This window comes from Lepidochelys kempii, chromosome 26 (genome assembly GCF_965140285.1).
Source record: "Lepidochelys kempii isolate rLepKem1 chromosome 26, rLepKem1.hap1, whole genome shotgun sequence".
Taxonomy (NCBI): domain Eukaryota; kingdom Metazoa; phylum Chordata; order Testudines; family Cheloniidae; genus Lepidochelys; species Lepidochelys kempii.
The window spans coordinates 13,470,233-13,488,201 of NC_136405.1; the positions used below are offsets into that span (position 1 = coordinate 13,470,233).

Below are 17,969 nucleotides of genomic sequence, written 5' to 3' on the forward strand. Positions count from 1 at the left end.
CCTCTCTGACAACCTCCCCTGTTGCTCATCCTTCCACTTTTTACTGACTGTAAGGGCAGAGCCCTCCCCCTTTTAAAAATGATGGGGCCATGGCCCCTGAGGCCCCCTGGTCTGTGCCACCCTAACACCATAGGGTGGGTACTTCTTACACTGGAAAAACCTCTTTCATCATCAACCTAGCTAACCCACCTCTCCAGCTGGAGGTCACCCTCACTACATCAACACTGGGGGTTAGGTCGACCTAATTCAGTCATGCAGGGTGTGAATTTTTTTTAAAAAGCCAGGTAGCTAGGTTGATCTAATGTTTAAAGACCAGACTGAGGGACCACTCTTAACAGCCTTGGTGCTAGAGATCCCAGACTTGATTCAGTCCCACAGTGTCTGTAAAGTAGTGACTAGGTGCTCTGAACTTTGGGAATGCTCAGATCTGGCCCCCAAGCTTAGAGGCTCTGGCCCCCTCTCTAATTAGGGCAGCAGATAGTCAGCTGGGAATGGCAGTGCAAATGCTAACTCTTAGCACAAAGAGTGCTTTGTTGAGCATCTCTGAAGAGGGAGGTGTTCCTGAAAAGAGCAAACGCAGAGCTGTTTTGCTGATGCTGAGAAACAAATCCTGGGAAGGATCTATGGGGATTTAAGACTTTGCAGAATCACAAACATCTTTAGATGTCTTTGAAAAATCAGATGCAATGGAAAGGGTTTGTACCTTGGAGCACGTGGGAGAACTGCCACCTCCACATGCGATTGGCTGATTCAGACACTTCTCACGATCAGGACCGCCATGACCCAGCTGGGTCATGGCTAGAGGAACAAAATTCACCTGCAAAGGCAGAAGAAAATGTGGTGTGAGCTGCACAGGAAGGATGGGGCGTTTAGGGGTCACGAGGAAGCAGAAGTGGGCCGGGGCCTGTCAAATATAAAGGGACAGGTAAACATCTTTAAATCCCTCCTGGCCAGAGGAAAAACCCTTTCACCTGTAAAGGGTTAAGAAGCTGAGAACCTCGCTGGCACCTGACCAAAATGACCAGTGAGGAGACAAGATACTTTCAAAGCTGGAGGGGAGGAAACAAAGGGTCCCCTCTGTCTGTGTGATGCTTTTGCCAGGACCAGAGCAGGAATGCAGGTCAGAACTCCTGTAAAGAGTTAGTAAGCAATCTAGTTAGATACGCTTTAGATTTGGTTTTGTTTAAATGGCTGATAAAATAAGTTGTGCTGAATGGAATGGATATTCCTGTTTGTGTCTTTGTCACTTAAGGTTTTGCCTAGAGGGATTCTCTGTGTTTTGAATCCGATTACCCTGTAAGGTATTTACCATCCTGATTTTACAGAGGTGATTCTCTTACTTTTTCTTTAATTAAAATTCTTCTTTTAAGAACTGGATTGTTTTTTCCCCATTGTTCTTAAGATTCAAGGGTTTGGGTGGGTGTTCAGCTATACAAATTGATGAGGATTTTTAATCAAGCCTTCCCCAGGAAAGGGAGTGTAGGGCTTGGGGGGATTTTGAGGGGAAAGAGGTTTCCAAGTGGGCTCTTTCACTGTTCTTTGTGTAACACTTTGGTGGTGGCAACTGTTATTCTTACCAGATTAGGTTAAGCTTTGGGGGTCTTTCATGCAGGTCCCCACATCTGTACCCTAGAGTTCAGAGTGGGGAAGGAACCTTGACACGGCCATACCAGTATGGTGGAGTGTCAGGTACAGATGCTGAACTTGCCACAAGATTTGGGGTGCTTGAAGCTGGACCCAGTGTGGGTTACTCTAGCCCAGAACATCCCAGGCTCAAGCAAAAAAATCTAAAAGGAGGGAGGTCCTGGGGGGCAAGCTCAGAAGGGCTCCCCCTATTCCTTCTGTTGGGAGAGTGAGGATCTCTGGCACAGCTAGTGTGGCACCCCCGGGGCCCACGGAGCTCAGATCCACTAGAGACCTGGTGCCTTTACACCAAGCTCTGAAGTGTCTCTGGCCCCCTGGCAGGCCAGCTCCAGAGTTATGCTGCCTGGGGTTCTCCTACCTGCCACTGCCCCGGCAGGCTCCTTAATGGCGTTCCCCAGTGCTGAGGGGATTCCAGGAGGCTAAGTAGAGCCTCGGGCTGTACTCCTTTTCGCCGTATTCCCCAGGAGGATGCCACGGCCCTGTGGCCCACCCCCTACACTTGCATGGGCCAAACAGGGCTATCTGCAAGCTGGGGAGTAGGGGAGGGGAGGATGGTGCTCCCGAGGCAGCTAAGTCCCCCTTCCACATTGCCTGGGGCAGGTCCAAACACAGAAGGTTCCAAGGCATGTGACTCAACAGAACACTGTTTGCACCACTGATAAGAAAATCTCCATTAGCAGTATAGGGCTCATGACACACAGCTGAACAGTTCTGGTTCCAAGCAGTGTAGTCACACACACACTCCACTCTGTGTTGGGCACAGAGCCCACTTGTTATTGAACTGTGATGTGCCTACAAGGCACCATCAGGCTGCCTGGGCAGAGATTCTGGTTCCCAAAATTAATTGCTAGAAAAGCAGCAGATTCTCTGCTTGGAAAGAGAAGGAAACAGACCTTCTGGAGGGCTGAATCCTCTGACTGTATCCCACCTTCAGTTTCACACCCAAGCCACAAGGAAACACTGTTGATCCTCCAAAGAGGAATACAATTTAGCAACAAGAGAACCTAACTGCAACAAAAGGGGAGAAAACTTGAGGCTTGCTGGAAACACCTGAAATATTCATGTCTGGAAGATTTCTCGTGCAAAGGAAAATCGCAGTGTTTGCAACAGACACAGAGCTCTCAAAACACTTGGCAAAGGCAATCACATATCATCCCTATTTGACATAAGGAAACAGTGGCATGACTAGGATCTGAGTTCAAGACTATGGAAGAGCCATGGTCATGGAAGTGTCAGCATTTCTGGGGCACTAGATGAGGGCAAGCTTCTTCGAGCCATGTAGCTTGGCTGATGTACATTTTACATGTCAACCAGCTCTTTAAAAACTTGCATCAGCATAGCTGTGAGGGTCAGAGGTGTGCGAAAAACCACACCCTGGTGACAACTATGCCAACAAGACTCCCAGCGTAGACACAGCTAGGGAAGTAGAACAGGGCTTCTGTTGGTGTAGCCCAGAACTGATGTGGGGGGGCATGTAGGGTCACAGGCTGCCACCCCCACCCCTGATTTCTGCCAGGGTTTGCTAGCCAGACCCCGTCCCTTGTGCTCAGCTCCCTGGAGCTGGTGAGCTGCAAGCTGCAGCTGTGGGGAAAAGCAGCAAACAGGTAGGAGCTGCAGGGAGGGGCTGCTGAGGGTAAGAGGGGGAGACACACCTGGGTGGGGGCATGACTCAAGCTGTTCTGGGGGAACCTTTACATTGCACCCCACCCCTGCACTATCAGCAGGTACCAGTCATCTCTGGCATAGCCAATGTCTTTCAAGGGAGGTGTTGATCCTACACGGCAGGACAACTCCAGTCATCATATGCGGTGTCTACACTAGGGACTATCCTGACATAGGCTCTGTAGCCCAGTCAGCCAGAGCCTGTCAGGAACAAGGATATGTGGTCTGATCAGGTCCATGTAGCCCAGTACCGGGCAGTGGCCAGCAGCAGATGCATCAGAGGACAGTGCCAGCAGCCCCAATAGGTCAGATTTTCCACACAGGCTCAATCCCCAGTAGCTGCCAGGGTTCTCCAGGAGATTGTCCTCCTGTGACAGTCTGACCCTTATGGAGTAACCTACTACCCATGGGAGAGGTTCCTCCCCAACCCCTCCACCCATTATCCGTACCCTCCCTCTCTCTAACAAACTGCCTCATATTTGAAAACCAAGACTCGAGCAGGTCCTCAAAACCTAGACAAGGGGAGCATAAGAAGCAGGCTAATTTGATTCTCTGGTCTCTGCTGTCTGGGAGAGCAAAGCTGCCTAGGAAAAATGGGAAATTACCTGCAAAGATAATGACATTTCACAGCTCCCAGACATCAGGGACATTACTTAGGTCAAACCCAAGAAGCTATTACTGTGCTGTTTAACTGTGCCTGCGGGGTGGGAAGAGAGAACTCAAAGCCCACTCGCTGGAGGGGGCTTGGCTTTAGGAGCAAAGCCGCAGTTATCCTGAGACTGGATCTTAGCCACCTCCACTCCATTTGCAGCCGCCAGGGCCCGATCATGGCTCTGCAGACAGAAATAGAGTGAGTCACTGAACTTTTAGCACCAACCTTTTGCTGCACTGCTCTTACTTGGGCTGGGCTGGTATGCTGCTTGAGGGCACGACTGGTTGTTCTCGACCTAATGGCATGAGGTAGGCACGATCGTTTAAGAGACAAAGGTAAAAGTGCTGCCACAGAAAAGTTCACCACTGGCTTGTTTTTGCGAGCAGGGCGGTGACTTGAAAAGGGACTATTTTAATATCTAGGTAGCTCTAGCTGGAGATTAAGTCATTTTACAAAGGTGGTCAGTACAATTACCCCTCATTTTATACATGGGGAAACAGGCACTGGGCAGACTGACCTTGTACTAGTTCCAACAGACAAGTAGCATCCACATCTCCCATATTCCAGTCCAGTGCTCTTTCCACTAGGTCACACAGCCTTTTAAACTTGGGATCCTTCCTCTGCCACCCCTGCTACCAGCAGAGTTCATTGTGGTCGCATGCTGTGTACACCTTGCCATTCGCTGATCCTTTTAGAGACCAGATGGGTTAGATAGATGCTCTGAGCCTCAGTCTCTGCTCACTTGCACCAGTGTAACTCCACTGATTAACTCTAGCAAGAGGAGAATCAGGCCCCCTGCACGTACCAGTGTTTGGCCAGGTTATGACAAGGTGACTATGTTAGAGGCTTCCATTGAGAACAGAGTTTTTGGGTACAGCACTAAGACCTGCCACCACATGTCATCACCAGGGTTTGAATTTGCACCTTCCTGTGCTGACGGCACAAGTCTCTGCCACACGAGCTAAAGGTGCGAGTCCTCTAGCTGGTAGCAGTTGTAGGCTAGTCTCCTTCACCAGCTAATATGGGGAATGCAGAACACACTAGAGAGGAAGGATGGTTAAAAGCCTGGACTGAGTCTCTGGAAATCTAAATTTAATCCCCAGCTCTGCAATTGGCTCAATGTGTGATGTTGAGCAAGTCACTTAATCCAGTCAACATAAGGATAATACTTCCTGTCTCCCATCTTATGTCCTGACTAGTTTAGACTCTTCAGGGCAGGGCTTGTCTCACTGTCTTTGTACAGCACCTAGTACAATGGGGCACTTGCTGTAAAACTGTACTGCCTTAAAACTGATAACCTAGAGGATTCAAATTCTAATCCATTTTCAACTAGGGTTGCCAGGTGTCTTATTCTGGACTGGAAGGCCCAGTCGAAAAGGGACCCTGGCAGCTCTGGTCAGCACTGCTGCCTGGGTTGTTAAAAGTCCAGTCAGCGGCCCAGCGGGGCTAAGGCAGGCTCCCTGCCTGCCCTTGCTCCGTGCTGCTCCCTGGAAGGAGCCAGCATGTCTAGCCCCTAGTTGCAGGGGTGATCAGGGAAGCTCTGTGTGCTGCCCCCACCCCCAGCGCCAGCTCCACAGCTCCCTTTGGCCAGGAACCGTGGCCAATGGGAGCAATGTCTGCAGATGTGGGCAGCACGCATGATGCAGAGCCACCGGGCTGTGCCTCTGCCTAGGGACCACACATGCCGGCCGCTTCTTGGAGCAGTGCAGAAGCGGGGCAGGGAGGCAGCCTGCCTTAGCCCCACTGTGGCACCAACTGGGAGCTGCCTGAGGTAAGCGCTGCCTAGCCAGAGCCTGCACCTTGAGCCCTGCCCACCCCACCCCCCCTAACTCCCTCCTCAACCTTGCACCCCAAACCAGCTGCCCCTCCCACACCTCAACCCCCTACTCCTGCCCAGAGCCTGCACTTTGCACCCTAATCCCCTGCCCCAGCCCTGAGCCCCCTCCTGCACTCCCAACCCCTCATCCCCACCCCAACTGGAGCCTGCTCCCACTCCAAACCCCTTAGCCACAACCTGGAGCCCCCTCCTGCACCTCGAACACCTTATCCCCAGACCCACCGCAAAGCCTGCACCCTCTGCCCCAGCCCAGAGCCCCTCCTTTCTGGCCTCACCCCAGAGCCTGCACCTCAACCCCCTGCTCCAGCCCAGTGAAATTGACTGAGGGTGGAGGAGAGCGAGCAATGGAGGGGAGGGATGGGGCCTTGGGGAAGGGTGTTCAGTTTTGCGCAATTAGAAAACTGACAACCCTATTCAACTCCTTCCCTCATTTCTTCTGTACAAGAAGTTAATTAAGACTGAAGTCATTTTACGAGAAAAAAACAAACAAAAACTTTTGGTCTCTTAACAAGATTAACGAGTCCAGGAGTTCACAAGAGTAATAAAGTCATTGCCATTCGATTGGTGACCGGTCTGTCAGCGATGATCTTATCTTCAGAAAGGTGAATGGAGAAGCTTTTTACTAGGGAAATCAGCTTGAGCCACAAAGTAAGTGGCCATCCGGACCGGACATTTTCTACTTCTGCAAAAGGAGTCGGGTTGTTTGGATCTGGGGACTCGGGTCTGACTAGAGCAGACAGAACAGAATTTTCTATTTTTTTTTAAATCCCAGAGAAGCTGCAAGATTGGGATTTTTTTTCAGCCTGAACTGGGGCACATTGTTGGTTTCAATGTTGACCCTTGAATTTTAAAACAGAAGTATAAAATAAGGGGGCATCTGAAAAGTCAGTCATTTACAAAGCCAACCCCGTTTTGTTCTAAAAAGTCCAAAGAAACATGTTGAAAGCATCAAGACATCCTGGGGTTTACCTTTTCCCCCCTACACAAAATTGTGTCAAACCCAGCGTGATTTTGCAGAATATGTCCCTCATGTCAAAATGGCATACTAGACCAAAAATATTCTCAACCACCTCTAGTTCTGATCCGCCTGCCAAGATCTGGCATAAGCGGGGTCATATACACCTAGAAACCTGGTTCTCAACTAGGGGTATGTATGCCTACCCTTGGGGGTACACAGAAGTCCTCCAGGGCATACATCATCTCAGCTAGCTATTTGCCAAGTTCAACAGGCTACATAAAAAAACACTAGTGAATTCAGTACAAACTAAACTGTAATAGACAAAATGAGAAGGTAAGCAATTTTTCAGTAATAGTGTGCTGTGCCAAGTCTGTATTTTTAGGTCTGATTTTTGTAAGCAAGTCATTTTTAAGTGAGGAGAAACTTGGGGGTACGCAAGACAAATCAGACTCCTGAAGGGGGTACAGTAGTCTGGAAAGGCCGAGAGCCACAGACCTAGAACAAAGCAGCATGGAGAGAATTTCACACCACACAGGCTGTGTCCAGATAGTGAATGCTTTTCCCCCCTAGCGAAGGGAGAGGAATTAGCCCAAAGGTCCCATTTCTACCCTTCACTGGGTCTATCCTTAGCATCCATCCACTCGCATGCCACAGTGAACCGATACCTCTGTCTGATGCTTCTTTTGGCTCCATACGCCAGCTGCCTCTATCCCAACTGACTGACATGGTATCTGGCTCAGGCACAGAACCAATCATGGACATCCTGGTATTTTGCTATGGGATTTCAGTGGCTCGGACAACTCCTAGATAACTCTAAGTAACCCTCTCCCTCTAGGTAAGCAGTTCAAATCTAGCCCAGTTTGACAGTACTTAGCACAGTGGGGCCAAGGCAGGCTGCCTCCCGAGGATGGGAATGCAGTTCATTTAGTGCCACCGATCTCCCATATGGATCTTCAGCAGAACCTGCTCCACATGGAACAGAAGAGGCAGCCAGCTCTCAGGTGGGGAGCCCGGTCTCAGAGGGTACGTAGTGAAGCAGAACATCTCAGGACCCATAGGAGCAGCAAAAGCGGCGCCCATCACAAGCTCTGGGCAGCCCTCTACCTCATAGCTCATGGGCTGTCCTGGTTCCCAGCACGGCTGCTACTAGGGGAAGGCGGGGGGAGCAGCCACCTTCCCCCATTCATACTGCCACCTTCTGTAATCGGAGAGCTAGGGCTGATTCAGCCAGTGGCTGCGAACAGTCGCCACCTTTTTCCCTTCCAGCCAGAGGATCCCATCCCACCCTGTCCCAGTACTGCAGGGGCACAGCCTGGTGAGCCCTGCTCGGCACCTCAGAGGGGCTCACGCTGTCTCCCTTCACTGGAGTGAGATCAACGAATCCCCTCCCCTTCCTGGTTAATCGGAAGCCTCCATCCAGCATTCCCTCATCTCTAGGGCTCTATCAAATTCACAGCCATGAAAGACACATTATGGACCATGAAATCTGGTCTTGTGTGTGCTTTTACGCCATACTGTAGAGATTTCACAGGGGAGACCAGCGTTTCTCAAATTGGGGTCCTGACCCAAAAGGGAGTTCCGTGGGGGGGTTTGCAAAGTTATTTGGGGGGGAGGTCATGGTATTCGCCTCTTACTTCTGCGCTGACTTCAGTGCGAGGCGGCCAGAGAGCCAAGAACCCAGCTCTGAAGGCAGCACTGAAGTAAGGGGGGCAATACTGTACCCTGACTTCTGCCCTGCTGCTGGCGATGGCTCTGCCTTCAGAGCTGGGCTCCCGGCCAGCAGCCACCGCTCCCCAGCTCTGAAGGGAGCACTGCATCGGGCAGAACTGCAGAAGCAAGGGTAGCAGTACTGCAAGCCCCCCCTACAATAACCTTGCAACTCCCCCACACCCACCTCTTTTTTGGGTCTGGGCCCTGACAGTTACAACACTGACATTTCAGAGTTAAATAGCTGAAAGCATGAAATTTATGATTTATACAATTCTATGGCTGTGAAATTGACCAAAATGGTCCATGAATTTGGTAGAGCCCCACTTACCTCCCTCCACACACACCAACTCCAAACACCCCAGAGTCCCCATCTCATCCCAGCTGGAGAGCCGAACCCCCACACTACCCTAGAGGCTGGGGGAGTCCCAACTGCCCTGCATCATGCCCTTATGGACACTACAGCAAACACAGAAGGGGGATGCTCTGCACCTCCTTGGCCTGGGGTAGCTAATTACACATGCTGCAGGGAGCCACAAAGACCTGGGACCAGAGAGCCAACATGGGTCTGAACCAGCCCTACTTAGAGGGGGCGGTACAGCCCTTAGCTTCTGGCTCCCTGCCAGCCAGCATAGAAAAAACCTTCCACTGCCTAGCCCTGCACCTGGGGGCTGTTGGCAGAGGCCAAGGTACCCCAGCCTTGCCCCACTTGCTCATCTAGGGGCTCGAGGAATTTGGATGCTCTCCCAGAATTCCTGGAAACCTGAGGTTACAGGCTGCTTACTGGCTTCCTCCAACCCCCAGCACTCTGCTCTCAGAGAGCACATTGCTGTCCCTGGCGCTCTTTTACTGAGCTCTCTGGAGCTTGAGGATCTAGGTTTTCCCATACACGCTTCTTAAGCTGCAGAAGGAAGTCACCTGCTACTACAATAGCCTCCAAAGGCCACTCAGGACCGCATTGCACAGCTGGCCCCTGCCCCAAAGATGCTATAATGTACAGACTGACAACAGGGGACACGAGAAGAGCTACACATACGATACTCAGGGCCAGATAAAGACTGAGGCACTATAGGCCCCTGCTTAAGGCCCTAGCTCCTGGAGTCACGTGACAGCATTAGAAACTCAGCAGCAGTTTTAAAAAAATAGGGCTCTAGCCCTCACGGTTGGGAGAGGAGCATGAAAACGGGACTCAACAATAACTCACCTCATTACATCTGCCTGAGTCTGCAGGGAGCCCAAAACAACAGCCCAAAACAACAGCAAACTGCCCCCCACAGCTCACTGGGGAGAGGTTCCCAGGCCCAGTGCTCAGAGAGGGCCCCACTGATGCTGCCCAAGAGTCTACTGTGTGCAGTAGGAGGTCAAGAGTACAGAAAGCCCAGCCCACCACACAGGTAGCCCCAATAGCTAGGAAAAGTGGGGGGGCCAGCAACACCCCACTATCTTAAGAGAGGGAGGGGCCCCTGCTGATCCCAAGGGTGGGGGACTATAGCATTGCTCCCAAGGAGGGGGACCCCTCGTCACTCCAAGGCAGAGCACTCCTCCCCACCCACAATTTGGCAGTCCTGGCCCAGCACTAATAGAAGCAGGGGGATGCTATAGCCCTGGGCCCAGAGTTCAGCAACAGCCTGCAAACCGAATGCTTCAGCCCAGCCCAGGAGCCTGCCAAAATATCCACTGACATCAGTGAAACCTTCCATTCCTAGTGCCCTCTGAGCCCAGAGCAAGGCCAGCAACTGCCAGGGCCTAGGAACTCATACCCAATCTTCTCCTAGGAAGCAGGGGCCATTCAGTTGTCTCAGGGAAAAGCTACGCAGCCCAACCTCTCCTTTTTATATTCCCTCCTAATGGCTGATCATCTCCAGCTGGGCTCCACCTGGCTGGGGCAGGGAGAGGATTTTAACCCTTTCCCCGTCAGACTTCAGCACAGACTAGCGACCAGGGTGTGTATCCAGGCTCCCCAGTTGGTGGGTGGGTAGGTACAGAGGCAGCGAGCCCACCCTGCCACATCTGCACTGCTTTCCTATCGTTCCCAGGCTAGCTATCTCAAAGCTGGTACAGCGACACCCACCCGAGCTGCAATCACACCTCGGGTTGCCGTGTAGACATAGCCTCCGTGGTGAGGCGTTCTCCCAGCCTGGCCCCTGGATCCCCACCCATCTCCATCGCCTCTCACCATTACACATCCTGGCCGCTGCAAGGCCCAGAATGGAGCTGAGACTCAGCCCAGCCTACGGCTAACCTCGAGGGGCCCTGTGTGCCCTAGGCTCCGTGCGATTGAGCTGTGCCAGTCAGCCCCAGCCCCCAGGGGGCTGCCTGGGGGTTCGTACTCCGGGGTTGTCATTTCTTGGACAGAGCTGTGTTTTTGAACAGCTGTGTTTCTGAGCACTAGGCTTGTTACAGGAGATTGGGGCGGGGGAAGCTCTGGGAAGTGGGCACGAAGGCACTGAAGATAGGCTGGAAAAGATCAGACAACAGAATAATGATCTCTATCCCCCCCTTCCTGCCCCCCATGCATCTCCTGGCCTCTCCCACCAGCCCCTGAGAACCGCTGGTGTTACCTCCTAATGATGGGGTCATTTTATTGAGCTGATCCACCTGTTTGCTACTAAAAATTTACTCTAAATTTAGCCCTGTTTTCTGTTGGCAAATTCTCCACTGCCAGATTTTGACTTATTACTGTTACAAAGGATTTGCTGGTTACACTGTACAATTGGTCAACTAAGTCACATGCTATTGTTTCTGTACCCTGATTGCATGGCATACACTTTATTTATATATTTAAAGGGGGTGGGGAGCTCCATAGCCGGTTTTGTAATTTATCCTTGAATGTTAATGTTTGTAACTCTTCAGGTGCCCTGTGAGCCGAGTGAGAAAAAGAGCTTTTTTCAAAATGTGACGGGTTCGGTCACAGAGACCCTCTTGGGACTATCACCTGATGTGCTGGAATTACCTCTGAGCCCATTTTCCCTCCAGCTTGGGACTCCAGAACCCAGCCTTGTTGAGCCAGACATGCCAGCCTGCTGCAACACAGACCCAGGGTCTGAACCAAGCCCCCAAAGCTGCAGACTTAACTGAAAACCACTCAGTAGGTCACCTATCTCCAACACCCAGACACCCGGTTCCCAATGAGATCCAAACTCCAAATAAATCCGTTTTACTCTGTATAAAGCTTATACAGGGCAAACTCATAAATTGTCCACCCTCTCTAACACTGATAGAGAGATATGCCCAGCTCTTTGCTCCCCCAGGTATTAATCATTTACTCTGGGTTTACTAACAAACAAAAATGATTTTATTAAGTATAAAACGTAGGATTTAAGTGGTTTCAAGTAATAACAGACAGAATGCATCCGATGAAGTGAGCTGTAGATCACGAAAGTTTATGCTCAAATAAATTGGTTAGTCTATAAGGTGCCACAGAATCATAGAATAACAGAGTTGGAAGGGACCTCTGGAGGCCATCTAGTCCAACCCCCTGCCCAGAGCAGGACCAATCCCAACTAAATCATCCCAGCCAGGGCTTTGTCAAGCCTGACCTTACAAACTTCTAAGGAAGGGGATTCCACCACCTCCCTAGGTAACGCATTCCAGTGTTTCACCACCCTCTTAGTGAAAAAGTTTTTCCTAATATCCAACCTAAACCTCCCCCACTGCAACTTGAGACGATTACTCCTTGTCCTGTCATCTGCTATCACTGAGAATAGTTTAGATCCATCCTCTTTGGATCCACCTTTCAGATAGTTAAAAGCAGCTATCAAATCCCCCCTCATTCTTCTCTTCCGTAGACTAAACAATCCCAGTTCCCTCAGCCTCTCCTCATAACTCATGTGTTTCAGTCCCCTAATCATTTTTGTTGCCCTTTGCTGGACTCTCTCCAATTTCTCCACATCCTTCTTGTAGTGTGGGGCCCAAAACTGGACACAGTACTCCAGATGAGGCCTCACCAATGTTGAATAGAGGGGAACAATCACATCCCTTGAGCTGCTGGCAATGCCCCTACTTATACATCCGAAAATGCCATTGGCCTTCTTGGCAACAAGGGCACACTGTTGACTCATATCCAGCTTCTCGTCCACCGTAACCCCTAGGTCCTTTTCTGTAGAACTGCTGCCTAGCCATTCAGTCCCTAGTCTGTAGCGGTGTATTGGATTCTTCCGTCCTAAGTGCAGGACTCTGCACTTGTCCTTGTTGAACCTCATTAGATTTCTTTTGGCCCAATCCTCCCATTTGTCTAGGTCCCTCTGTATCTTATCCCTACCCTCCAGCGTATCTACCACTCCTCCCAGTTTAGTGTCATCCACAAACTTGCTGAGGGTGCAATCCACACCATCCTCCAGATCATTAATGAAGATATTGAACAAAACTGGCTCCAGGACCGACCCTTGGGGCACTCCACTTGATACCAGCTGCCAACTAGACATGGAGCCATTGATCACTACCCGTTGAGCCCGACTATCTAGCCAACTTTCTACCCACCTTGTAGTGCATCCATCCAGCCCATACTTCTTTAACTTGCTGACAAGAATACTGTGGGAGACAGTGTCAAAAGCTTTGCTAACGTCAAGGAATAACACATCCACTGCTTTCTCCTCATCCTCAGAACCAGTTATCCCATCATAGAAGGCAATTAGATCAGTCAGGCATGACTTTCCCTTGGTGAATCCATGCTGACTGTTCCTGATCACTTTCCTCTCCTCTAAGTGCTTCAGAATTGATTTCTTGAGGACCTGCTCCATGATTTTTCCGGGGACCGAGGTGAGGCTGACCGGCCTGCAGTTCCCAGGATCATCCTTCTTCCCTTTTTTAAAGATGGGCACTACATTAGTCTTTTTCCAATCTTCCGGGACTTCCCCTGATTGCCATGAGTTTTCAAAAATAATGGCCAATGGCTCTGCAATCACATCCGCCAATTCCTTTAGCACTCTCGGATGCAACGCATCCGGCCCCATGGACTTGTGCACGTCCAGCTTTTCTAAATAGTCCTGAACCACTTCTTTCTCCACAGAGGGCTGGCCACCTCCTCCCCATGCTGTGCTGCCCAGTGCAGTAGTCTGGGAGTTGACCTTGTTCGTGAAGACAGAGGCAAAAAACGCATTGAGTACATTAGCTTTTTCCACATCCTCTGTCACTAGGTTGCCTCCCTCATTCAGTAAGGGGCCCACACTTTCCTTGGCTTTCTTCTTATTGCCAACATATCTGAAGAAACCCTTCTTGTTACTCTGAACATCCCTCGCTAGCTGCAACTCCAGGTGTGATTTAGCCTTCCTGATTCCATTCCTACATGCCCGAATATTTATATACTCATCCCTGGTCATTTGTCCAATCTTCCACTTCTTTTAAGCTTCTTTTTTGTGTTTAAGATCAGCAAGGATTTCACTCTTAAGCCAAGCTGGTCGCCTGCCATATTTACTATTCTTTCTACACATCGGGATGGTTTGTCCCTGTAACCTCAATAAGGATTCTTTAAAATACAGCCAGCTCTCCTGGACTCCTTTCCACCTCATGTTATTCTCCCAGGGGATCTTGCCCATCAGTTCCCTGAGAGAGTCAAAGTCTGCTTTTCTGAAGTTCAGGGTCCGTATTCTGCTGCTTTCCTTTCTTCCTTGTGTCAGGATCCTGAACTCGACCATCTCATGGTCACTGCCTCCCAGGTTCCCATCCACTTTTGCTTCCCCCACTAATTCTTCCCAGTTTGTGAGCAGCAGGTCAAGAAAAGCTCCGCCCCTAGTTGGTTCCTCCAGCACTTGCACCAGGAAATTGTCCCCTACAGTTTCTAAAAACTTCCTGGATTGTCTGTGCACCGCTGTATTGCTCTCCCAGCAGAGGAGCATTGTAGCACTTGTAGATGTACCCAAGCTCACTTTAATCTAGCTAGCTACAAACAGAAGTGAAGCTGCAGCAGCATAGACTTCAGCACAGAATAGCTGCCCGGGTAATTATCCAGGGTCCTGGGTGAGTTTGTATGGCATGAGCTGAAACCTGTGTGGCCCCAATGTCACTACCTCTGTGTTGGCCCTGCTTCCAGATGCTCCTGTAGGGGGTGGATTGGGAGTGTGTCCATGGTGTGGCTGGACTGCATGAGCACTATTCTCTGCTTCCCAAGACCCATAGGGGTCATGGAAAGCAGAGTATAAATTAGAGCAACCCCGAGGCTGCTCTATCTTACACTTGAGGAATGCAAGGGCTCTGCACAGCCCTAGAATACGGGGAATGCAAAATTGGCTTTAAAGCCCCTCTCACTCTGTCCCTGCTCCAAGGCAGGAATGGAATAGCCAAGAATCAGGCACCTGGTGTGGGGGCATGGATAGGATAATAGATGGAGATTCCTGCATGGAAGGATAATAGGAGGTATGGAGCCGCTAGGCAGTACTCCAAGCATGCAGGAGCTCCAAACCACCGGCAATGAGGAGACGTGGAGATCAGGAGTGATGAAAGTCCACGGAACATTTTAGTTCTGGTCCCCGTCCAACCCAGATTCATAGTGATGTCATTTGATTACTGTCCAACACTTTAGGTGGCTTGTTTGCAATTCACGTTAATACCAATGTGGCTCTCTGTCCCCCTCTAGTGGCTGGAGGTTTGTATGTCTGCTACTTGCCTCTATGTTAGACAGAAAACGAAGCGTCTTGGAAAATATGTGCCTACGAAAGATTCTGATCATGGGCTGGACAGACGTCTTCCCCACCACAGATAGCTGAGAAGCTGCCAACCGGCAGCTCATTGGCACCAGAATCAGAAGGAAGCGCTGGCCAGATGTGAGACACATACTCTGGATGCCACCACATGGCCTCCAACATGAAGCTGCCACGTGGAAACCAATGGGTTTGAGGAAACCAGGGTGCCCGAGAGCAACCTTAGGAGCCCTTAGCAGGGAGGGGAGAATAGTGGATCTCAGCCCTATAGAGCAGATGGGAACAGCAGCACATGACAGAGAGGAAAGGAAGAGACAGGTTCCCACCCTATGCACCAGCTTTGGCGTGGGAAGGCTCCACTGCCTCTAGGCTAATGCAGCTGGGCCTGTTAGCGGAATAGGCCGTGGGTTCGATTCCCACTTGTGAGGTTGTTCCGTTCACTGGTTTTCTTGTGGATGAGTGTCCATATCACAACGGGCACCTCACCGTGGTCACAGTCTTTGGCAGCAGCTTCAGCAGAGAACTTAAAGCCTGAATACCACCCGCACACACACACTTCTGAGTCCTGGGGGTCTTTACAGAGCAGGCTTGGAGGTACATAAGGAACAGTGAGACCCCCATTAATTCAGATACCACAAATGTAATCCTGTAATTGGCTGAGCTTGCAAAGACCTTGTGCTCAGTGGCATCTTGGCATAGGTAATACGATAACTTTTGAACGCCGCATCTGATCAATTCCAAAATTTCAGGGTATGGTCTAGGCGTCAGTGGCCAGAACCCTATTGACTTTGGGGGAAATTGGAAAACCAAAAGGGGAGAAATGGGGACCAGATGGAGGCCCTGCCATCTGATTAGCAGAGCTACAACTTCAAGCACCTCCGCAATTATCTGTAGATCAAACTGCGAGGTGATGGCACCAATTAATATGTCCAGGCATAACAATACCTCTGTATCTCATCTCCGCTTATCCTCCCAATAGAGTTTAACATGCTGACACGCTACTTATCTCCCAGACAGAAGGAAGAGCTTGGGGCGGGGAATGCAGGGAAGCAGGGAACGGGCCAAGCACACAGCCCCCGCCCGGCATGAAGGGGAAAATGGGGGACCCTGGTGTGGAGGAAGTGGTGAATGGAGCACAGAACCCCTGGTGGGTAGAATTGGGGGACCCTGGTATGGGGGGGAAAGGGGCCACACAGAGACCCTAGCCTGGTAGAGAAGGGGGAAATGAGGTTGCACACAAAGGCCCAGCTGGTGGGAGGCGTGGAAGCCAGCAGCTGATGTCTATCTAGCTCAAACACACCTGCGGATATTAAACTCCAGCCAGGACAAAAGACCAATACAGGTTTCATTTACAAAGCTTTGCTTCCTTTATCATCTGTGCCCGCGGCTGTAATGAGTTTAATTTTTACTGGAAGAGCACAGGGATTGGCGCTGCCTGAGGCTACAGCCCTCTGTGTTTGCCCAGAGCCGAGGGGCTGCTGGGTGCAGGCTTGGGAACAACAGAGCTCAGTGGAGCTGCAGAACAGGGGGATTACGCAGGGCTGGGGAAAGGAGCGGCCCTAATACCGTTGGAGAGTGTAGGGGCTGGCAGATGGGGCTAGTGGAGTGGCTGAGAGCACCCCAGAGCTCACTGTGTTCCCAGGACAGGGACAGCATGGGCTTGCTTAGGGGAAAGGCGGTTTGGACAGTGCTCAGGTCTGAAGCCCCCAGGACTGGGCCAGTACCGGTGGGTGAAGTGCTGGGGAGAAGGGAGGGACTGACAGTGGTGGAGACCCCCAGGATGGGGGCTGACAGTGCTGGAGAATGAGTTGCCTGCAATGTCCTGGGCCCTGGAGGGTGTCGGTGGAAGCCAAGCATCAATAAAAAAAACCTGCCAGGTCCCTTCTCTGTTGCCTGCGAGTCTCTTTTATCTGATAAGGCTCAGCCCTTCCAGCGAGCCAGTTTTTATCTACAAGAAAGCAAGAGCAGCTTGGATGCTAATACAAATAAAGACAGGTTTCAGTCTTTCCACAGTATGCATCCGATGAAGTGAGCTGTAGCTCACGAAAGCTTATGCTCAAATAAACTGGTTAGTCTCTAAGGTGCCACAAGTACTCCTTTTCTTAATACAAATAAAATAACTAGGAGTATATTCCAGCCACCACCATCAGAGTCTGCGCGGCTGGGTAGGCCGGGCACTGGAGGTGGAGTCAGGACACCTGGGTTCTATTCCACTGCCATGCTGCGAGACTTTCTGCAAGCCACCTCCCTGCTTGATGCCTCAGTTTCCCCATTCATAAAGGATACCCTAAGGGTCTGTCTATAGCACAGCAGGTACGGCAGCCCAGCTATGGTGCCGTGGGGCTGTAGCAGAGATGCCTCCTACATTGACAGAAGGGGTTTATCCCTCAATGTCATCAATCCATCTCTCCAAGAAGTGGCAGATACGTTGATAGAAGAATTCTCCCAGAGACCAAGCTGAATCCTAACACCGCGGGTTAGGACAACCTAACTACGTTGCACAGGGCGTGATGTTTTTCACAGCTCTGAGCGTCGTAGCTGAGTCCATCTCATCTCTATGTGTAGACCAGGCCCTAGATACAAGAGACCTCGGTTCTATTTGCATCTCTGCCACTGCGTTGCTGGGGGACATCAGCCAAGTCATGTCACCTCCCTGTGATGGGTAAAGATCGGGAAAATAATGCTTAGCTCCTTTGCAGTCTAGGGACGGAAAGAGCTAGGTATTATTATCATGGGGGAGCACAGAGGGGTGGCTTCTGTGCAGATGGGGGATAGGATACACCTCCTCGCCACCCCCCACCCTCCCCAGCTTATTTTGCTTCTGACGGTAGCAGCGCTGCTGATAAATCCTGAAATTAACCAGGACGCTCCTGG

The 17,969-nt window shown here is 50.8% G+C and overlaps 1 protein-coding gene across 2 annotated transcripts in view; it reads right to left on the bottom strand.

Annotated features, from left to right (window-relative positions):
* Positions 1–17,969, bottom strand: part of LOC140903513 (glycerol-3-phosphate acyltransferase 2, mitochondrial) — a 133,654-nt gene that overhangs the window by 110,251 nt on the left and 5,434 nt on the right. For both annotated transcript variants that reach the window (XM_078850644.1, XM_073324879.2), the window contains exon 2: positions 704–817. In XM_078850644.1, the coding sequence (XP_078706770.1) occupies positions 704–737 (34 nt within the window). In that variant the 5' untranslated portion in view covers positions 738–817. The remainder of the gene's footprint in view (positions 1–703; positions 818–17,969) is intronic.